Source organism: Ursus arctos, unplaced genomic scaffold, assembly GCF_023065955.2.
Source record: "Ursus arctos isolate Adak ecotype North America unplaced genomic scaffold, UrsArc2.0 scaffold_26, whole genome shotgun sequence".
In the NCBI taxonomy this organism is placed as follows: Eukaryota; Metazoa; Chordata; class Mammalia; order Carnivora; family Ursidae; genus Ursus; species Ursus arctos.
The window spans coordinates 29314547-29338287 of record NW_026622941.1 but is presented as its reverse complement, the minus strand read 5'-3'; the positions used below and the strand labels follow the sequence as shown (position 1 = coordinate 29338287).

Here is a 23741-nt window from a genome sequence, read left to right as displayed (position 1 = left end):
AATCCACATACTTATATTCTTGGAATAATCAGAATTAGGCTTAATACTGTTAATTGGTGAAAGCATCATGATCAAAGTACTGAAATGTCTTGATTTCCAGAAGAAAACGTTGCTCATTAGAAGCTTAATAAATTATTCCCACTAAATCTAAATCTCACTAACACATGTAAAGGATGGGAGTGAGGAGGGTCATATCAGAATTATCGTATTGGGTTACCTTTTGTCTTTGAAGGAGGAAAACAAATGGGAACTTTTCTTGACAGATAATAGGAACTCATAGACCACCAAAATATTACAGGTCAATCTCAAGCCATACAGATAAGAGAATGACAAAAAATATTTAACATCCAGATGTAGAATCAACCTTGCTAAAAGAAACATAGCCTTTCTACTGAGGAAGAAAGAGTCTGCCTACATTAGGGGGAACGAAATTTTTTCTCCTCTCTATATTCCCAGAATGACAGACACAAAAAATATTTGGGCACCTTCTATCCACACCAAGGCAAAGAGCACACGTGTGACTGCCATCCTTACGTTTGGGCTCCACTGTGGCGACCCACAGGATGGATGTCACAAGGTGGATGTTGGCCTGAAGCCCTAAGTGCAAACTGAATTTGTGTAACTAGGATATTTCAAATGGTTAAGGAAATATGACTAATTAACAATTAACTTGTCAAGTGCTGATGCAGGACTGTGCTAGAAGCAGTAATAAAAGATGTGATTCTTTATGTCGGGATGTGAAAATTTACCTAGAAGATAAGACAAACCCTTCCTGCTTGAATCTGGCCTCACTCCAACTCATTCCTCACCTCACTACTAGAGTAAACTTTCTAAAGTGTCACTACATCATTTCTTGATTTAAATTCCTTCAGTTCCTTGCTCTTATCAACATAGTTATTCCACTGTGAGTAAAATTCTCATTCAGCAAGGCATTCCAAGTTCTTCATGGTCTGATGCCTGCAACTTCTCAAACTTCATCTTATCACCCCCTCCTCCCATGCCCCACCAAACAAACACGTGTGACTTATCTTACTTGGTGTTCCTATTCCTGCCACCCTCATTCCTCTCCTCTTCTGGCCTGGTTAACCTCTTACCCGCCCCCTCAAAACTCAGTAAAGTTGTGTTGTTGGATAGACACTATCTCAGAGGGTAGAGAGAGAGATATTGAATGCAAGTTGAAGATTTGATATTTGCAAGTCACTGAAGACGTTTCAGCGGGAGAGAAATGTGAAAAATGCAGGGGATTTCTGAAAATACATTTGGAAGATTTGGCGCAAGGAGAATTTTAAAGGAGAAGGGACAGCAGCTATGAATGAGTTGGGAGGGAAGAGATTAGCCCTGGCACGTGAGAGGCAGTGGGGATATAATGACTTGAGACTCATTACAAAAACCTGTAGTGAGTTTAAAAAAAAAAAAAAAAGTTTGTGAGTTCTGTAAATTCATCTTTTTGACCATTATTTGCACTGTTTTGAGTATAATGTGATATTTGTCATTGCAGTTCGAAAGTAATCATTATCGGGTATGTCTGCGAATGAATTAGTAGGAATGCCAAAGTAAGGAGACAAGTGACAGGAATTAATAGATTTAGAAACTTCCAGGATGTATCAACTTAGGACTTCATCAGTGTGCCTAAAATCACATGTTCTATAATCATATATTCCGGCTACTGATGAAATGCATAATCTAGACACCTGCAGTATATAAGGGTCCTTTTTAATATGTACTTTTGTGGCTATCTCGAGCAGTAATTTGAGGATTGTCCCCCACATGCCATAAACAGATCTATCCGAGGATAACCTCAAGCTGCTTAGGGGGCTTCCAAGAAATAAGGCCTTCCAGTGGCTGGCTGGTTTCTTGTGTGAGGGACAATAGCCCCGGACTAGTTGCACAGTGGTACATGGCGCATGTGGCCCATTGTGCGAGGAGAGCTGCTCTGTCCCTGGGATAGTCACCTTCCCACTATTTCCCCAGTGCTGACTCCTGAAATATCAGCTTTGTAAGAAAGTCCTAGTTCGTGCTTTCCAACCGTATACCCAATATATCAGCTGTTGCTCGTAGTCGATTATGTAAGTTGTGTTAACTGGTCACAATAAGCGGCATTGCACACTTTCTGTTAATTTTTCCATGAGGCAGAGCATGGACAGACTCTGACCTACTTTAAAATAAATCTTTGCCATCGTTTTTAAACCAAATTCCATTCACTTTCCAGCCTGAGCAAGTACTCACCTGAGTTGTATGCATGCTCTAGAATTGTGATTTCCACAAATATCTGGTCGTTTTTCTTAGAAAGTAAGAACAGAAGATAAAAGAAGTATTTTTTTTTTTAATGTAAATCCAGGGAAATGAAGCTTGTGTCATAGGCCCACACAGGCAAAGAAAAATCCTTCACCAGTTCTGGAGTCCTGTTGTATGTTTAGGGTTCTTGATGGCTCCTAATGTAATTCATGTTTTAAGCTCCTACTTTTTTAGTAAATGACTTTAAGGAGCCATTTAAATGTGAATTTCTCTATACAGATAAGTTTCAGGATGCCCTTTGTCACCTGTAATAACGCCCCCAATTTTACTCTTAGGGAAGAAGTTAAATCTTCTTAAGGTATGTGAAGGAAGAGAACTGCTGTTCCCCAGAGGTTGCTGCAGAAAGGCCAAATACAAGAAGATGATAGCTCTTAGACTTCTGGGCTCTCCTCCCACCAAAAGACCATTGTCAGCCCACACTGTGAAGGCAACGTCTTGTAGCACATTCAAATCAATACTAGCAGTGAACGCCTGCTGATTCCTATCTATACATTTAACCATACCTGTTTTCATGGGAATTTCTTCTCTCTCCAGTTCTGCAAATTCTCTTCTTAGAGCTTAGGGTGAACCAAATCAGTTTTTAACCATCTCAGAAAATACTAGAAGCTTGAAAGAAAAGATGCTTTTCTGAATGCAAATGCTACTCTAATAGAAGCAAGTTATATAAGGTTTTGTTTGCTCATTTAGCAGCTCTCAATCATCTGTTTACTGTAAGGGAGGCTGTAGTTGATTTTTATTTTTTATTTTTTTATTTTTTTTAAAGATTTTATTTATTTATTTGACAGAGATAGAGACAGCCAGCGAGAGAGGGAACACAAGCAGGGGGAGTGGGAGAGGAAGAAGCAGGCTCATAGCGGAGGAGCCTGATGTGGGGCTCGATCCCGTAACGCCGGGATCACGCCCTGAGCCGAAGGCAGACGCTTTAACCGCTGTGCCACCCAGGCGCCCCTGTAGTTGATTTTTAAAACATGCTCAGATATAGGTAAGAGAGTCACAGTTAGAGGCTTGTCAGTTTGACTTTATAAATGTATTAAATTTAACCAATTAGGTAACAAAGCTGCTAATAAAACCCACAAACAAAAAACTGATTATGGAAGTCAGTTTATTTTTAACCCTAACAATAATCCGTTGTTTTGGACTATACTGACATACATAACCAGAAACCAAGATATTTTCTCCCTAACAGCTGCTTAGGAAGTCCTATCATTCAGATTCACGTTCAGACCAGGAAAGAGAGAAAATTACATTATCCTGTGAGGTCTACACCTCTGCAGTCTTCTGAGCAGTCTGGAATCCTTCCACCATCAAAACCAACTCCCATCACCCCACCCCTACTCTATCATTGCTTTGACCGGAATTGCTTATTACTTGAGGAGGCAGAGTTTAAAGTTGTTCTGTAACTACCTTCTTCATTTCCCTTAAAATGGGCTCCATAAAATGTCTCTGGCGTTCTTAGATGGAAAGGTATGGAATTATTACTAATTTGAAATAGTTCCTATAAATCATCACCTTCTTTAGGAAACACAAGAAGCACATGTACACACTGAATGGCTAGAAAAATGAATGAATGAATGGCTAGAAAAATCACAGTACTGTCATTGTGATCCACAGTGGCTGGGTCAATCACAAATAACCAGAGAAAGTTAAATTCAAGACCACTAGTAAATTTACCAGAATAAAAATTCCGAGATAAAACACAGTGTAAATTAAAGCATGCGCTCTAGTTTATCCCTCTTTCTAGAACAGATTACTGCATGAGAAATGGTAAAAAACAAATTTTCATAACCCAAATTCTAGAAAACGCTGTCTTATTTTTGCATATTGCTTTACAATTTTAAAAGCATTTGAATATATGCTTTCTCGGGGAAACCTCTCTCTCAGCAACTGTTAGTGACCAGAATTATGGGAAACTAAGGCATAGAAGTGATAGTAGAGTGGAGGCTCCAGGCCAGATTAACAGATTTTTTCTGTTTTGGGAAGATACCTGCCTCATTTTGTGATATAAACAAATTCTTTGAAATATAATGATACCCTCATTTTCCATGTTAGAAAATCTGAATTTTCATGCTGGTTTATTTAAAGCAGGATGTGCCTGAAATATGCTATGTTTTTGTTTGCTTTCTTTTTTCTGTTTTTGGAGAAGGGCATGGCTGAGTTATTACATATGTTTGGTAGTCATTATTATATATTTTATCCTCTGAACAGAAAATGACTTGCCTTAAACAGATTAGTTTCCATCCTGATTAATATATATATATATATATTTTTTTTTTTTTTTTTTGAAAATTCTACCCAGTTCAAAATTTCTTTAAAATCTTAGAATACAGGGGCGCCTGGGTGGCTCAGTCTGCCTCTGGCTCAGGTCATGATCTCAGGGTCCTGGGATCAAGCCCCACATCAAGCTCTCTGCTCAGTGGGGAGTCTGCTTCTCCCTCTCCCTCTACTCTCCCTCTCTCTCTCGAATAAATAAATAAAATCTTGGAATACAGCTGCTCATTCATCTTTAAGCCACTCTACTGATGGCAAACTCGTGACTGCCTAGGCAGATCAGTGTGCATTGCTTGTTTTAGATTGGCCTTTTAACCAGAGAAACCTGCAAGCTAAGTATCAGGAGTCACAGCCTATCTAGCATAGGAAGAGAGTCTATGGCTTAAAGATCCAAGCTTATTTTATTCCTTGTTCCCAACTGTGTTGTAGTTATTTTGGGAACCAGTAAACTGGTCTCGGTTCATTCATCTAAAAACTGAGGGAGAAGCTTCCTTATAAGGATTTATGTCAGCAAATAAAGAATTAATAGTTACAGAGTATTTGGAGTTGCCCAGCTGAAGATTCTAGAGGAAAGAGAATGGTTGCTTTTGGTTTTCTTATCAAAACCTATGATAATGATCCCTCCAGAGCATTGGTAAATAGCAGTTTCAGAAAAACTACAATGCAGTCAAACCAGTAGAGACCAGTGGAAATGAGGAACTCAAGAGTTCAAACATGATACAAAATTGCTTTGCAATCTAAAACAAGTAATTAAGTTTCCCTGTTTGTTAAGGAGATGATAGGAGCTGGCTCTGCATGTCAGAATATTGGAAAGAAACATAAAAAATAATTTGAATTCCTTAAAGAAAAATAATATTGAAATATAAAGAGCTCATTTAAGTTGCTTTAAAAAGACTTACAGCCCCCAGCAACAATGGAAGTTAAACATTTTACTTCAATAGGACTGATTATAAAACTCAGTGATTGGCTATTTTGATAGGATACATTGTTTCACTGGATCTTTTCCAAAGATTCTTACACATTTAAAAAATCCTTGCAGGAATCTCAGCTTGAAAATGGAAGTAGTCCCCTATTAACTGTTCCTGAATGTCTGCCTGCTCCTGGAAGTAGGGCACGGATAATACTTAATACTGCAGGTGATGATGGGCTAGAGGGGCCCAGGAAAAAATTGTCATGGGTTTTTAAAATTGCACCCTTACATCATCGGCCATGTAACCGGAATTAATAGTTCTAGCAACCATCCACATAATGTCATTAGTGTTTTTCCATTCTAGATTGTCCCTGACTCATATGTTCAGTTTTCATATAATTTAAATTCCGAAATGACTTTTTTGAGAGACCATAAATTTGACATCACTAATGCTGAGAGCACCCTAGTCCACAGACCCTTCAGTATTAGAGCCAGGATGTTCTCTGGATCTGCCCAGCTAGCCGCCTTTTCCACACCTGCAGGTGTGGCCTGCTGCCCTACTTTTCTGATAGCCTGGGGTGGGGAGTTGGGGTGACAGAAGGATCACTGAGGGCAGAGTTGGGGCCTAGGACAGCCTCAGCCAGCTGGCAAGCTGGGCAGGAGCCCCAGGCTGCGGGCATGGAGATTTGAGTACGTAAGACATTACAGCCTTTGCTCTGGGGTTGTAAAGAATTCCTTTTCCTCATTCCATGTGGAGGTTTCAGAAGTTTTCTGTCATTGAGGCTAAAACTTAAGGGGCTACCTGAGCTTTTGCCTGCCCTTATGGAGAAATCAGTCCTCTAGAAACAGGAGATCCCTGGCTTACCTCAACTTCTCTGGTCTATAGAAGGTGACGGTTACAAGCCTGCCTCCCCCCAGGACCTTTGAGGCCTGAAACTGTTTACCAGCCAGGTTGTTTGGCTCCAGGAAGTAAGACACATGTACAAACAATTTGGGATGGATTCATACCTCTGGCCACAACCATCTCCATCTCCCCTCCCCCTCAAAATATGTGATTCTATTTAAAAAATGTGAATCGATTGTTAGCCTTTGAAATTTTGACCTTACAACAGTCTTGCTGGGAGAGTATGTTGGTATGTTCCAATCATGTTGGAGAGGGACTGCCTGTGTTGTTCTATTCTCCGATTCCTTCACGAGTCTGAAACCTAAGAGAGTTCATGGAGTATTTTTTCCTCTTATTTTTAAAGGAAAAAGAAATGTTGATTAAAATCAGGGAACCAGAAATTACCTAGGTCTTAGAGATCTGTGATGATGATGATGATGATTTTTAAAGATTTCATTTATCTACCTGAGAGAGAGAGAGAGAGCACAAGCAAGGGGCAGAGGGAGAGGGAGAAGCAGACTCCCCGCTGAGCAGGGAGCCCAGTGTGCTGAATCCAGGGACTCCAGGATCATGACCTGAGCTGAAGGCAGATGCCTAACTGACTGAGCCACCCCAGGCACCCTGAGATCTGTGATTATTTCGATTACGGTTGTTGTTTTGTTTTGTTTTTGGTAAGGCAGTGGGAGATTATAAAAGAAGAACAAATGGAAAGCTGAGGGAAGGGTAAAGGGCATAGAAGAGGGTCACAACACTGCCTTCTGTCAACCCCCCCCCCAAAGGAGTGTTTTAAGAGGCATGCATCCACACAGAGTTGATCGGGAAGGGCTGCCTCCTCAGCGTTTGTAGGGGAGTGGGCTGAGTTAGACCACCAGACTAAGAGTGAGCCTGGTAATTCCACAGAAGCACTCATGTGTAGTGTAGAGAATGGTTTCCTCTCCTGCCTGACTCACGGTGCCAAATACCTCAACCCCAGGCTTGGCCCCTTTCAAGCAGATGTTTTTTCCGACCGCACTGACCCACCTTACTGTTTTTACAAGCTGTCTTATCTACTAGTATTGAGTCACTATTCTGTTTGTCAGCATTATATTTATGCACCTATATCCTTCCCAGGAAGCTTCTGAATTCCCACCCCAGGAATAGAGTTCTTTCTTCCTCTGACTTAAGAAATGGAATGTTTATGGTATGGACCACCTAAGCCAATAAGCGACTTCCAAATTACTCACTGTCATAACAAACATTTTTGATCTTTGGTGGTTTTTTTTTTTTAAAGATTTTATTTATTTATTTGAGAGAGAGATAGTGAGAGAGAACATGACCAGGGAGGAGAGGGAGAAGCAGGCTACCTGCTGAGCAGGGAGCCGGATGTGGGACTCAGTCCCAGGACCCCAGGATCATGACCTGAGCCGAAGGCAGACACTTAACTGACTGAGCCACCCAGGGGCCCCCATTTTTGGATCTTTGTGAAAATCATCTCTCCTCATTCTTCCTTTTTCTTACAAAAAAAAATTTTTAACCAATTTTTTAAAATACATTTTTGTTCTTAATTCAACTTTTGAAATCTCATAAAGAATATTGTGATAACATTTGGTCATTTCCCACACCCAAGGGTGATGTTAAGCTCTTAAAAACACTAATATAAACCTGATCCTTGTTATTGGTCTTAATTACTTAAATTTAAAATACACTATTGTTATATAATCTTTAACTACTGATTGGCCCACTTAATATTTTACTATATGATTGATTGCAGGAAATCTTCACCGAACCAGCAGTGTTCCTGAGTATGTCTATAACCTACACTTGGTTGAAAATGACTTTGCTGTTGGGCGTTCGCCTGGTACTAAAACCTATGACATGCTAAAGGTAGGAAACCAAAGAATAACCCTAGTTATCAGATTACCATGAAAACATTTTTAAACTTCCATAGTTTTTTTTTTAATTCTGCAGATCTTAGTTTTTTATTCTTATTTTTTTAAGTAAGCTGTATGTCTAACATGGGCTTGAACTCATGACCCTGAGATCGAGAGTCACATGCTCCACTGACTGAGCCAGCCAGGCGCCCCTTCTATAGATTATTTTTTAATTTTTACCTTTCCTAAATGTTGTTATTTCCTAAATGAATTATATGAGGATTGATTTTGTGTGGACACCAGGAAAAACTGGAGACTTTATTTTTAAAAAAATATTTATTTGAGAGAGAGAGAGCAAGCATGAGTAGGGGGAGGGTGGAAAGTGGGAGAAGCAGGCTCCCCTCTGAGCAAGGAGCCCAATGTGGGACTCGATCCCAGGACACTGGGATCATGACCTGAGCCGAAGGCAGACGCTTAACTGACTGAGCCACCCAGGCACCCCAAAACTGGGAACTTTAAATAGTATCAAATCCTAGTACAAATAACTAGCCAACCCTTTTTTTTTTTTTTTTTTTTTTTAAGAAAAGGGGCCAACTTCTTCATGTGATTCAGATAAATGGACACCTTATGTAATAGTCCTGGAGTCCTTGGTCTTTAACAAAGATGAAAACTGACTTATGCCTGGTTTAAACTTTGTTTCTCTGCAGACAGGTGCCACTGCCACTTACGAAAGTCGCTGGGGGAGAGGAACAGCACAGTACAGTTCACAGAAGTCAGTGGAAGAAAGATCCTTGAGGCAGCCTCTGAGGAGACTTGAGATTTCTCCAGACAGCAGCCCTGAGAGGCTTCATTACTCACACAGTGATTACCAGTATGGCCAGAGAAGCCAGGCTGGGCACACTCTGCGGCACCAAGACAGCAGGAGATCCACCCTCCTTCTGCCTCCTAGATATGCTCGCTCAGAAATCGTTGGTTTCAGTCACTCCGGGGGCATGAGCAGACATCGCCACTATGACACTTACCACAGACAGTACCAGTACGGGTCTGTGAACGACACCGTGTTTGACAATGCCTCTGTCAACCCAGTGGTGCTCACGTACCCCAGGCCTGGGACCAGTCACAGCATGGGAAACCTCTTGGAGAAGGAGAACTGTCTGACTTCAGGGCCTGCCCCTGGGCACATGCGGCCACTGGTGCCCCTGCAGGCTGTCAGTCAGAACAGGGCTGCTCAGTCCTGGCATCAGAGCTCCTTCCGCAGCGCCCGCATGGTGAGGGAAGCCGGGCCCAGCGTCACCGTGGATGCAGGCGGGAGGAGGACACACATGACCGTTGGCCAAGTGGCAGCAGGTGGAAGTGGGAACCTGCTCTTGGAGAGAAGCACTTTCACCGACTCCCAGCTCGGGTGAGTCCCCTCGTCATCCACAGGACAGCCAGTGCCAGCACATTCTGTTCCCACAGCCCTGCAGTGTGAGGTGGCATTTCTGGGGCTGCCGAGAAAGGCTTCCAGAGATAAGTGGTTAAAACAATGACTTCTCGGGCAGCTGCCTAATTGACAGATTAGCCTATTTACCACAGGGACAGGGGCCAAGCTACCTGCCCCGATGGCAGCTTTGTGGGGAAATGTGACATTGAGTCCATCTGTTCCATATTAGATGCTGGCTGAAGGGATGGCCACCCCTTTGCTGTGTGAAAATCTGCTCTGAATGAGAGTTAACTCCAAAGTAGACCAAGAAATGGGTAATTGTGTGCATTTTCTCAATCACTCTTTGAAAAAAAGGAAGGAAAAAAGGAAAAAATGCTTATTGCTGGTGCTTAAAAGTGAGCTGGAGAGCTAAATAAGCAAAGGCAGCTTAATTTCTAGGTGTCTCTTTCCTTCCTTTGATACCTGATGCTTTTACTTGTTGATTCTAGCAGCAGTGATTTGGAGGGTATATTTTTGGCAATACTGAATAATTAAAATAACCAGATTTTTGAAGTCATTCTTCTGCCTCTTGTATTGACTTTCTGGATCAACCAGTCTGATCTTTGGAACCTAAGTCTTATTCAGGTTTAATGCTGAGTACAAATTTCATCTACAGAGGTAGTTACTAAGAGAAAAGATTGAGAAATTGATTATTAAATCAGTAACTCCTGAAATAATGATGTAGTATCATTATGGTAAAACATTAAATACATGATTTTTGTTTTTCTAAAGTTGCTTAATGGAAGTTGTCACCTCTCATCCCTTTAAGAGTAATTGTGCAGTATACGCATTGACTGGGCAAGCACTGGTGATAAAAGATGTTAGGACTCATCTAATCTTGAAGCAGGAAATTTTTAAAGATTTGTTTATTTGAGAGAGAGAGAGAGCGTGAGCATGTGGGGGGTGGTTGAGTAGGGGCAGAGGGAGAGGGAGAGAGAGAATCTCAAGCAGACTTTCTGGTGAGCACAGAGCCTGTTTAGGGGTGGGGGGTGGGGCTCAACCTCACAACCCTGAGATCAGGACGTGAGCTGAAATCAAGAGTCAGATGCTTAACTGATTGTGCCACTGCGGCACCCCAGGAAATATTTTTTATAAAACAAAACTAAGCATGAGACTTCTAACATTTCTTATAGGATGCAGATCTTTGTCACTATGGACATACTTATAAAGAAGAAAATGCATGAGGTCATTATTTATGGAGGAAAAAGCTAATCAAGACCTTTAAATGGATAACTTAAAATTTATGAAATGCCTGCTATATTCTAGGATTTGTTCTTGGCACAATTTTCACGAAGTGATCTTAGCAGTTCTGATTTAACAGAACTCTCATGCCGTATCCTCTGACAGTTGGCATTCTTCTCTTCCTCCATCTCTGTGCCCCCATGCTTCTTGAGGCGCCCGGTCACTTCCCAGTCTCTCGTCACTCTGCTGCACTTTGGCTTCCATCCCCACCATTTCACGGAAGCCTCATCCGCACAGATGACCAATGACTGCCTTTTTGCTACATCCAAAGCAGACTCATATTCGGTCCTTTATTACCCAGCCTTTGGGCAGCATTTGACAGCCCTGTCTGTGAAGTTCTCTCTTCCCTCCGTTTCCAGGGCATCAGCCTCTTCCGGTTTTCCAAGTCCTGCCCCTTCCAAGTCTGAAGTCATGCTTATCTTCAATGCTTCACGTTCCCACATCACCATATTTCAGCCTCCTCAGCAGGCCTTAAATTTTTACCCTTCTGTCCATCTCCATTGCGTGCATCTCTCTGCCTCTGGTCTTGCTTGCTCAGAACTGTTCTCTGACCGTGAGAATGATCTTCCCAAATCTGATTCTTTCTCTGCCTCGGTTTTTTTTTCTCTCTGCCTCAATTTTAACCTTTCCATAATTCCACCAAGTTTTCCTACTTTCTAGAAAACATGGCCAGTCCGCGTTTTCACCTCTGCTTATCACTCCAGTCCCACTCCCCTCCACCCTTTCTCATCCCCCACATGTCCCCTGCAAAAACAAACCACTCGGAACATCTTCACTTAATAGATATTCATTCATATATTTCCTTTTTCTCTGCCTTCTTCCTTCCTCCCGTCCTTTTTCCCATCTATCTGTATCTGTATCCGTCTGTCTCTGTCTGTCTCTTTTTCCCCTCAGTAGCTCTGGTTTTGCCTGGCTCCTCATGATTCTGGATGTGGCTCAGATCCTGCCTATTTCCTGATCACCCCCTTCGTAATCGAGGTGCCCTAGATAGCTGCACCGTGTGGGTGTCTCTGCCAAAATAATACATTGTGCTCATTCACTTCTTACGTCTCCTCCTCTAGACTTTGAACTTCTTGTGAGTGTCTTATCATCTTTATACTCTCAGTACCTTAAAACATTATGGGCACTAAATAAATGTATGGTGAGAGAATGAAAGAATTCTGTTGCTCAGATTCTAGAAGTATTAACTATGCTGTTTTGAGTTATTTTAATGGACAGGGCAGATTTTATTAGAATAATTAATCCTGTTTCAAAGAATAGAAGGAACACTTGGGGGTCAAGAAATTTAAAATAAAGGGTAAGAATTCTATTCTTGACAATTCCTGAAGTTGCCATTCTAGAGAGTTGCCATTCATAAAAATGAGCTCTTCTTGAAATTTTTGCTCTCTGTAAAAGGGGAAGGGACTCAGCAGTATTTCCTATAATGAGAAAAATAAGTCCTCAAGCTGGCGTCTGTGCCTGACGCCTGTGTCTATGGTGTCCTTGTCTCTTCCTTCCTGTGGTGTCCCCCATGGCAGTTCAGCTCCCTAGGCCACCTCCTGAGAGTCCTGGCTCTGGGACCTGTGTTCTCCTTTGCCCCGCATTCTCTCCCATTTCAAACCTATCCAGCCCATTTTTGGAATCTACTTTTTTTTTTTTTTATGTCCAGTGAAAGTCTCATGTGTAAAGAAGAGTTCTTTCATGTATGTGGAACATTCCTACAGAGTAGGTAGGTACAATTATAAACCTACATAGTAACATAAGGTATTAAACAATGGATCTTTTCTTTCTAAAAGAAGAATGGCCGGTCAGACAGTTACACTAAGGCAGCTGGAAGTCAAGGCATTGGAGTGAAAGAGAGTCAGTATCTGGTCTAAATCGGACTGATGAAAAAGGTTTAAGAAATTACCAAGTGAAACATTCCAGATCTGTTTTTCTGAAAATATGATTTTTGTACCTGTGGGGGACTGGTGGTTCAGCAAATGAGTATCAGGCTCTTGTAGCGTACCCAGCACTGCCAGAGATAGAAAATGGAATGGACTATAGAAGGTCTAAGACAGGATCGGTGAAAAAAAGACACATCATTCAGTCGTAGGTTATGGGAATTCGGAGAACAAAAGAGCATTGTGCTCTGAGATTAGTAGATGGAGCCTATGGAAAGAGATCGGATCCCTAGTACCATTACCAGTCAAGCTCATGACATAGAGTGGCACAGAGCAGAAAAGATCTTCCATATCCTCTTAATTACTGATGTCTTTAGTTCTTTGATTCTTCAGGTATCTTTCAACTATATCTTTCTTTCCATTTCTATTTTTAATGGCCCAGTTCAAGGCTTTATTGCCTCAGCTAACAATCTTCTAGTTCCCTCAAAACGGTCTCTAGGAACACATACCCACGCCAGAGGCATATTCCCAAAGCAGTGCTTTCATCACACTTAAATCTTTGTGAAGTGGGGGAATTTGTGTTTCCTGAGCATCTGACAACACCCCGAAGCTTTCCATTCATCATCTCACATTGATTTGGCCCTCTGAGGTGTAGCCCTATTAATATATATAGTATCTGGGAACTAGCCTGGGGCAGGGCTGCGTTGTTAGTCAGCAGGAATGCTGGTTGCTGAAGGATTGCACACACAAAAAAGTACCATTTTTAATTTTTTTTCCTATATCATCTCCTGTTTTGGCCAAAGATATTTTACACTGCTTCCTCTTGCATTTTTAACTTATATTGACATCACTTTAACATTATCTAAAGTTGTTAAAAAGACTCAATTCTGGAGAATGTGTTCAGGCAGTCATGGGGCACAGGACCAACAACTCTTCCTGACTCTCCTCTCCCACCTCTCTCCGCCCCATCTCACAAGCCACATTTCCACAGGCTTCACGAAGTGTTTTGTGATTGAGTGGGGAGGGAAGTAGGAAGGAGGAAGGAAGAGAAAGGGAAGAGAGAGGGAAGGAGGGGAGGAATGCTGTGGGAGAACAGAGGAGGAAATTCAGAAAACCTGTAGCTGGGGATAGGGACACAGGAAAGATCTCACAGAGCTGTTGATATTTGAATTGAGTCATGAAGAATGGATAAGAATGAGGTAGAATGATGGGCTTTCTAGAAAAATCAGAGCAGCTTGTGAGAAGGCACGCAGTGTTCAGAGAAGGATTAAAGCTCGTCGGGGCTGGAGGATGGGGTAGGCAGTCAGAGGAGGGAAGGGAGGGGGTGAGGATGGCAAGGAGATGGAGCCAGACTGGGGTCAGAATGTGTGCTGTGTTACAGAGTTGGGCTTCACAGACAGTAACAAGACAGAAAATCGACACCCTCACACCTGTAGCAGACCTTCTTGAAGAGGAAGTCTTCCTTTGGTTTGGGAATTTTTTTAATGATACAGTGAGGTAGCACTAGTTTGACCAGTAGTGGATGCAGAGCTCCTTTGTGAATCATGTTCAGGAAAATAAAGGATTAGAGTAATGGAATTATTTGTGGGTGTTACGGTGTTGGGAAATTCAAACTTTCCTGAGTCATGTGTGACTTACGAAGTAGATTAAAGGCTTAATCTTAAAAAAAAAAAAAAAACTGCATTGAACAGAAGGCTATTCGTATAAATGATCCTTCATCAGTTAAAACACCTATAGTGTTGGAAGGTAAACACTTAAAATTGCCACGAGATTGAGAGTGTTAGAGTTTTGATTTCTCTGTGAAGGCATTGGAGTCCATGCATGTAAAATATTTTCATCTCTTCTATTAATTTTTAAAAAATTTTTATTTATATATTTAAGAGAGAGGGAGGGCACAAGTGGGGGGTGGGGCAAAGGGAGAGGGAGAAGCAGACTCCCCGCTGATCCAGAAGCCCAACACGGGGCTCGATCCCAGGACCCTGAGATCATGACGGAGCTGAAGGCAGACGCTTAACTGCTTAATCGACTGAGCCACCCAGGCGCCCCTTCATCTCTTTTAAAAGCTGTGTTTATACTAAATAAAAGTGACTCAAATAGTAATAGCCTACATTTTTTACCCATTAAATTGTCTCCTGAGGCACAGCTTTAAAATATGAGATCATTATATAATCCTCAGTACAGATGCCAGAACTGTTCTGTTTCATTCTTAATACCCTTATATTCATGAGGTAACACTGGTATGTTTGAACATGTGTATCCGAAGCACTGGGTATTGGTTTTTAGTTATGAGTCCCATTACTCTTACCTCCTCACCTGTGTCACACCCACCCACACACAAACACACCATTCACAACACTGCACATACACGCACTCATCTCTGCACATGTATTAGTGGGTTAGCCTGCTATAAGAGAATTTACATACCTCGAAGGTACTGTGGGTTAGGTTCCAGACAGCCACTGTAGAGGGAATATCATAGTAAAGTGGGTCAAATATGAATATTTTGTTTTCCCAGTGGACATAAAAGTTATGTTTACACTATAATCTATTAAATATGCAATAGCATTACGTCTAAAAAAACAATGTACATATGTTAATTTAAAAATATTTTATTGCTAAAAATGCTAAGCATCGTCTGAGCTTTCAGAGAGTGGTCATCTTTTTCCTGGTGGACGGTCTTACCTCAATGTTCATGGCTGCTGACTGATGAGAGTGGTGGTTGCTGAAGGTTGGGGTGTGGCAATTTCTTGAAATAAGACAATGAAGTCTGCCCCATTGATTGACTTTTCCTTTCATGAATGGTTTCCCTTTAGCATGTAATGCTGTTTGATAGCATTTTACCCACAGAACTTCTTTCAGAATTGGAAGCAATCGTCCAAACCTTAGGGCTTCTTTATCAACTAAGTTGAAGTGATATTCTAACCCCTTTGTTGTCATTTCAACAATCCTCACAGCATCTTCACCAGGAGTAGATTCCATCTCAAGAAACCATTTTCTTTGCTCATCCATATGAAGCAACTCCTCTTCTATTAAAGTTTTATCATGAGATTGCAGCAGTTCGTCCCATCTTCAGGCTCCACTTCTTATTCTAGTTCTCTGGCTGTTTCCACCACATCTGCTGTTACTTCCTCTCCTGAAGTCCTGAACCCCTCAAAGTCATCTGTGAGGGTTGAAATCAACTTCTTCCAAACTTCTCTTAATGTTGATATTTTGACCCCTTCTTGTGAGTCAGGATGCTCTTTGTTTTATTTTTTTAGTTTTATTTATTTACATAATCTCTACATCCAACGTGGGGCTCAAACTCATGATCCCGAGATCAAGAGTCACTTGCTCTTTCAACTGAGCCAGCCAGGCACCTTGAATCAGGAACGCTCTTATATGGCACCCAGAACAGTGAATCCTTTCTAGAAGTTTTTCAATTTACTTTGCCCAAATCCGTCAGAGGAATTACTATCTATGGAAGCTATAGCCTTGTGCAGTGTTTTTATGTATTTATTTTTTTGAGTGTATGTAGTTGACACACAATGTTACATTGGTTTCAGGTATACAACATATTGATGCAGCAAGTTTATACATTATGCTATGCTCATCACAAGTGTAGCTACCATCTGTTACCATACAATGCTGTTACAGTATCATTGACTATACTTATGCTGGGCCTTTTATTCCCGATTTATAAAAACTGTAGAACGCTTCACAAATTGCATGTCATCCTTGTGCAGAGGCCATGCTAATCTTCTCTGTATGGTTCCAATTTTAGTATATGTACTGCCAAAGCGATGCATTTCTTAAATAGTAAGACTTGAAAGTCAAAATTACTCATTAATCCATGGGCTGCGGAATGGATATTGTGATAGTAAGCATAAAAACGTTAATCTTGTTGTATGCCTCCATCTGATTTCTAGGGTGACCAGGTGCATTGTCAATGAACAGTAATATTTTGAAAGGAATCTTTTTCTTCTGAGCAGTCGTCTCAACAGTCAGCTAAATATTCAGTAAACCATGTTGCAAACAAATGTGCTGTCCTTCAGGGTTTATTGTTACGTTGACAGAGCCCAGGCTAAGTAGATTTAGCATAATTCTTAAGGTCCCTAGGATTTTGGAGATGGTCAGTGAGGATTGGCTTCAACTTAGAGTCACCAGTTGCAATAACACCTAACAAAAGAGTCAGCCTGTTTCTTGAAGCCAGGCCTTGGCTTCTCCTCCCTAGCTATGAAAGTCCCAGACGGCATCTTCTAATATAAAGCTGCTTTGTCTACACTGAAAATCTGTTGTTTTGTGTAGCCACCTTCATTAATTATCTTAGCAAGATCTTCTGGATAACTTGCTGTGGCTTCTACAAAAGTACTTCACCTAGGGGCGCCTGGGTAGCTCAGTCGATTGAGCATCTGACTCTTGATTTTGGCTCAGGTCATGATCTCAGGGTCTGTGAGATCAAACCCTGTATCGTGCTCCATGCTGGGCGTGGAGTCTGCTTGAGATTCTCTCTCTCCCTCTTCTTCTCCCCCTCCAACTTGCATGCACTCTCTTTCCAATAAAAAATAAAACAAAATAGGGGCGCCTGGGTGGCTCAGTTGTTAAGCGTCTGCCTTCGGCTCAGGGCGTGATCCCGGAGTTCTGGGATCGAGCCCCACATCGGGCTCCCTGCTCTGCTGGGAGCCTGCTTCTTCCTCTCCCACTCCCCCTGCTTGTGTTCCCTCTCTCGCTGGCTGCCTCTCTCTTTGTCAAATAAATAAAATCTTTAAAAATAATAATAAAATAAAACAAAACAAAAAATTTAAAAATGTGTATCTTTAAAAGTGCTTCACCTTGAGGGATGCCTGAATGGAGCAGTTGGTTAAGCATCCAGCTCTTGGTTTCGGCTTAGTTCCTAATCTCTGGGTGGTGACATTGAGCCCCACTTAGGCTCTGCACTCAGTGAGGGGTCTGCTTAAGACTTTCTCTCCCTCTTCCTTTACCCTCCACCCTCCAGCGTGCACGCGCATGCGTGCACTCGCACTCTCTCTCTCAAATAAATAATTTTTTTTTTAAAGTGCTTCACCTTGCACTTATCAGTTATGGAAATGGCTTCTTTCCTTAAACCTTATGAACCAACCTCTGCTAGCTTCACACTTCTGCAGCTTCCTCACCTCTCTCAGACTTCACAGAATTGAAGAGAGTCAGGGCCTTGCTGTGCTTTTGGCTTTGGCTTAAGGGAATGTTGTGGCTTGTTTGGTCTTTCCAGACCACTGAAACTTTCTCCATATCAGCAATAAGGTTGTTTCACTTTTTCTTTTTCTTTTTTTTAAGATTTTATTTATTACTTAGAGAGCAAGCTAGAGACCAAGCACGAGTGGGCAGCGAGGTGGGGGGTGGGGAGGAAAGGTGCAGAGAGCAAAGGAGAAGCGGACTCCCCATTGAAGTTCTTCAAGAACTTCTCCTTTGTGTTCATAATTTGGCCAACCGTTTGGTGCAATAGACCTAGCCTTCAGCCTTTCTTGGCTTTCAACATGCCTTCCTCACTAAGCTTAATAATTTCTAGCTTTTGATTTAAAGTGAGAGACGTGCAACTTTCACTCAAGCACCTTGAGACCATTGTAGGGTTATTAACTGGCCTAATTTCAGCCTGTTTCTCAGGGAATATGGAGGCCCTAAGGAGAAGGAGACAGAACACACATTTATCAGTCAAGCTCACCATCTTATGTGTGTGTGGTTCATGGCGCCCCCCCAAATAAACACAATAGTAATATCAAAGATCATCGATCACAGATCACCATAGCAAAAATTTGAAATATTGTGAGAATTACCAAAATGTGACCCAGAGACAAGCTGTTGGAAAAAAAAGCGCCGATAGGCATGCTTGACACGGTGTTGCCACAACCTTCAAATTAGGCAATATTGCAAAGCATCGTGGAGCAAGGTACAGTAAAACGTGGTATGCCTGTATTCATTGTGCTTGTTAGCAAATACTGGAAAACACCCAGCCTAGCTATCTCTTTATTCTCCATTTCCAGGAATGAATCAGGTATAGCTCTCTTTGAAGCCAAAGTCCTAGGATACCTTTAAGGCGTGTGTTTAGCCACAGTTCTAAGATGTTGCCATGCTGAGTCTGCTTTCTCTGAGTCAGTGCTTAAGGAAAGCAGGAATGTGTTAACATCCACAGTGATAATCGGTTGCCTAACCTGGTTACCCTCCAGGCAGAAATAAAAGGGAAGAAAAAACCAGTTCGATGAGGCATTTGGGAGTTATTGTTTTACAAGTGGCAATTTTATTTGTCCTCTATAGAGTATTCTCTCTTGTGTCAAACTGCATCAGATTTCATCATCACTATAAATGCCTGCAGTTAGTAAAGGACAAAAGTGTGCTACTAGATAGACCTAAACCAAATGTCATTGCAATGGCAAAGCAAATGGTAACAGAATGAGTATGAAATTGTTTTCTTTAAGAAAAAGCATATTATAATTATGTTTAATCGTCACCTTTCGTGATGGATTCTGTCACATCAGCATGACTTATTTGAACACAACAAATTCAATTTTTCTGGCTTTTACTGTTTACCTACTGTTATATTTATTAGAAAACTTTTTGAATGCTTATTTTAAAAACTCATTTCCAGGTGAAATAACAGATTCTGAGCAGCTTTGAGAAAAACTAATGATTATTGAAGGAAGATATTTCATCCCCAGGTGTAACATTACCATGGCAGAAATAACTTTTAATTTCGAAGACCAAATTTATTTTAAATTATACTTATTGTGACTTTATTTATTTATTTGTTTGTTTGTTTTTAAGTGGCTCCACTGATGGAGCCACCCAGGCACCCCATATTGTGCCTTTAAAGTGACCTTTTAATATGTGATTATCATACAACACATATTTATCTTAAACAGAGTTTGCCTTCTTTCTTTGGTATATATTATGATTCTGCTCAATTCAGTGACATTTTCAGAGGCTAGTCTGACCAGAGCTGGAATATTTCTACTGCTGGCTTCCTGTACCTTCTGATCTCAGGTGCTGATTTTTCTTTTGGGTGAAGAGAAGCCAAGGCTCAGATGTCCTAGGTGCTTTCAGATATTAGCTGAGTCATTTCTGGAGAATGAGGTTGGTAGGCAGGTTGGTAGGCAGGAGGGAGCAGGTTTGGAATTCTGCTGAATGTGTGACTGTCTGTCTAGGAATGCAGACATGGAGATGACTCTGGAGCGAGCAGTGAGTATGCTCGATGCCGACCACACACCGCCACCCAGGATTTCTGCTGCAGCTACTTTCATACAGCACGAGTGCTTCCAGAAGTCTGAAGCGCGGAAAAGGGTGAGTGTCATCCTAAGTCCAGTTTAAAATGATCATGTTTTCACCTCTGTTATGGTGGCCATGCAAACTGCAAGCAATAATTTATTTAAATTTTAAAAAATCTTTATTGAGTTATTTGTCAGTTATAGGTCAATTTTAAATAACAAATTAATAAAATAAGTAAAAGTCTTGAGACTTCTTTTAGAAGATTTTATTTATTTATTTGAGAGAGAGAGAGCGCACGTGCATGCGAGTGGGGGGAGGAACAGAGGGAGAGGGAAGGAGAACGAATCTCAAGCAGACTCCACACTGAGCGTGGAGCCTCTTGTGGGGCTCAATTTCACGACGCTGAGATCATGACCTGAGCCGAAATCAGGAGCCAAACGCTTAACTGACTGAGCCACCCAGGCATCCTGGCATAAGTGTTCTATAGGACAGAACCCACCAAAATGGAATCAATAGGTCACTTTATGTTTGTTGGAAAAGTGGTACATTTGTGCAGGAAAAAAATCGTAGTTCAAAAAGGTATGTAGTGAAAACTGTTTCCCTTCCACACCAAATCTCGGCCTACCCCCCATCTCCCTCTTTCCTTCTCTCTCACTCTTCTGTCCTCTCTCTTTCTCCCTCCCTCCTTCTCTCCCTATCTCTCTTTCTCATCAATTTTTGGGTCTCTTTCCAGAGATATTCTGTGCATATAGAAACAATTATTGGATGGGTTGGTACTGGTATCATTTTTTGTTTAAAACAAAATTGCAGATGGTGGCAGATTATGTATAGCACCCCACACTTTGTTTTCCTTTAACCCTGTATCTGGGAAATGTTTGGTATATATTAGTCCTACTTCATTCTTTTAAAATTGCTACATAGATTTCTGTTGTATAAATGTACCAGTTTTGTTTGCTCGTTTTTTAACATCTTTATTAAGGGCCATTTAAGTTTTGCCATGTTTTGACATCATGAAATCATCACAATGAAGATAATGAATATATTCATTACCTTCACAGTTTCCTTGTGCCCCTTCGTAATCCATACATCTGACCCCTCTCCAACCCTCTTCTAGTCCCCAGGTAACCAATGATCAGCTTTCTGTTACTATAGATTATATTGAATTTACTAGAGTTTTACATAAATTATATAGTATATATGCTTTTCCTCTGGATTCTTTTACTGAGCTTTAATCTTTTGAGATTCATCCATGTCGTGTGTATCAAAAGTGTGTGTGTGTGTGTGTGTGTGTGTGTGAGTATAGTTGACTAGTATTTCCTTGTATGGACACACCTTAATTTGTTTATTCACTCACCCATTGGTGGACATTTGAGTTTTGGCTATTACAAATAAAACTGCTATGAACATACGTGTACAAACATATGTATTCATTTCTGTCGGGTAAATAAGTACGTAGGAGTGGAATGCCTGGATGATATGGTAGTTGTATGTTCGACTTTTTAGGAAACTGCCAAACTATTTACAAAATAGCTGTGCCATTTTACATTCCCACCTGCAATGTATGAGACTTCTAGTTCCTCCACATCCTAATATTTGATCAGTCTGAATTTTAGCCTGCTGGTTTGTAGTAGTATTTTATTGTGTTTTAACTTAGATTTCCAAAGGACTAATGATGTTGAACATCTTTTCACATGCTTATTTGCCATCCATATGTATTCTTTACTGAAATGTGTGTTCAAATCTTTTGCCCATTTTTTCCTTTTTAAAAAAATACTTTTAAAGATTTTATTTATTTGAGAGCGAGAGAACACACAAGCAAGGGGGAGGAGCCGAGGCAGAGGGAGAAGCAGGCTCCCCACTGAGCAGGGAGCACCCCGGGATCATGACCTGAGCCGAAGGCAGACACTTAACTAAGTCACCCAGACGCCCTTAAAAATAATTTTAAATTCCATTTAGTTAGCATACAATGTAACATTAGTTTCAGGTGTACAAAACAGTGGTTCAACACTTCCATACAACAGCTGGTACTCATCACAAGTGCATTCCTTCATTCCCATCACCTATTTAACCTGTCCACCCACCCGCCTCCCCTCTGGTAACCATCAGTTTGTTCTCTATAGTTAAGTGTCTGTTTCTTGGTTTGCCTCTCTTTCTCTCTTTTTCCCCCTATGCTCATTTGTTTTGTTTCTTAAATTGCACATGTGAGTGAAATCATATGGTATTTGTCTCTCTCTGACTTATTTTGCTTGGCATAATACTCTCTAGTTCCATCCATGTCATTGCAAATGGCGAGATTTCATTCTTTTTTTATGGCCAAGTAATATTTCATTGTGTGTATACCATCTCTTCTTTATCCATTCATCAGTCAGTGGACACTTGGGCCATTTCCATAGTTTGGCTATTGTAAATAATGCTGCTGTGAACATAGGGGTGCATGTGCCCCTTTGAATTAATATTCTTGTATTCTTTGGGTAAATACTCCATAGTGCAATTGCCAGATTATAGAATAGTTTTATTTTTAACTTTCTGAGGAACCTCCATACTGTTTTCCACAGTGGCTGCACCAGTTTGCGTTCCCACCAATAGTGCACGAGGGTTCCTTTTTCTCCACATGTCATCAACACCTGTTGTTTCTTGTGTTGTTGATTTTAGCCATTTCTGACAGGTGTGAGGTGATAGCTCATAGTTCTTTTGCCCGTTTTTATTTCGGTTTTTGTTCAATTGTCATTGAATTTTGACATTTATGTTTTCTGGGTATAAAGTTGTTTTTTTTTTTATTTCAGATACATGACTTGGAAATACTTTCTCCCAGTTGTATTTTATCTTTTGATTCTTTTAACAGTTTTTATTTTTTTTATTTTTTTTTTAAAGATTTTATTTATTTATATGACAGAGAGACAGCCAGTGAGAGAGGGAACACAAGCAGGGGGAGTGGGAGAAGAAGAAGCAGGCTCCCAGCCGAGGAGCCCGATGTGGGACTCGATCCCGGAACTCCAGGATCACGCCCTGAGCCGAAGGCAGACGCTTAACGACTGCGCTACCCAGGCGCCCCTCTTTTAACAGTTTTTAATTTTATGGAGTCTAATTATAAATTTTTTCCTTTGTGGATTGTGCTTTTTGTGGTATATCCAAGAAATCTTTCTGGTCACTCACTCTAAGGTCACAAAGATAATCTATATTTTCTTCTAGAAGTTTTATAAGTGTCAGATTTTGTAGTTGGTCTGTGATCCATTTGGGATGAATTTTTGTATATATTGCAAGATGTGGACTGAGGTTTCTTTTAAAAGATATAAATATGTTTACATATATATATATACATATGTATATATATATATATATGCAATTGTTTAGGCAACATTTGTGGAAAAGACTATCATTTTGGGTCTAAACTGTTTTTGTGCCTTTGTTGAAAAGGAATTGATCACATATATGGGAGTCTATTTCTGCACTATGTACTCTGTTTCATTGATCTATTATTGGTCTGTCTTCATGCTAATCTCATACTGTCTTGATTACTATAGTTTTATATATTAATATAGCTTTATATTGAAGATTGCTAGTGTTAGTCCTCTGACTTTGTTCTTTTTCTAGTGATTTTGGCTATTCTAGGTCTTTTGCAGTCCCATAAATTTTAGAATCTATTTCTTTATAAAAAAAAAAAAACTGCTGGGATTTTGTTTGAAATTGCATTGAATCTATAGATCAATATATGGAGAATTTTCATCTAAACAATATTGAGTCTTCTGACCCCTGACCT

At 40.7% G+C, this 23741-nt stretch overlaps 1 protein-coding gene and 1 non-coding gene across 3 annotated transcripts in view; one reads left to right on the top strand and one right to left on the bottom strand.

Annotated features, from left to right (window-relative positions):
• PKP2 (plakophilin 2) overlaps positions 1-23741 on the top strand; it is an 88951-nt gene that overhangs the window by 5575 nt on the left and 59635 nt on the right. For both annotated transcript variants that reach the window (XM_026502120.4, XM_057318823.1), the window contains exons 2-4: positions 8107-8219; positions 8914-9608; positions 19924-20059. In XM_026502120.4, the coding sequence (XP_026357905.2) occupies positions 8107-8219; positions 8914-9608; positions 19924-20059 (944 nt within the window). The remainder of the gene's footprint in view (positions 1-8106; positions 8220-8913; positions 9609-19923; positions 20060-23741) is intronic.
• LOC113258111 (U6 spliceosomal RNA) lies at positions 16451-16555 on the bottom strand. The gene has a single exon (XR_003317127.2). It is a non-coding gene; the product is annotated as a U6 spliceosomal RNA (small nuclear RNA).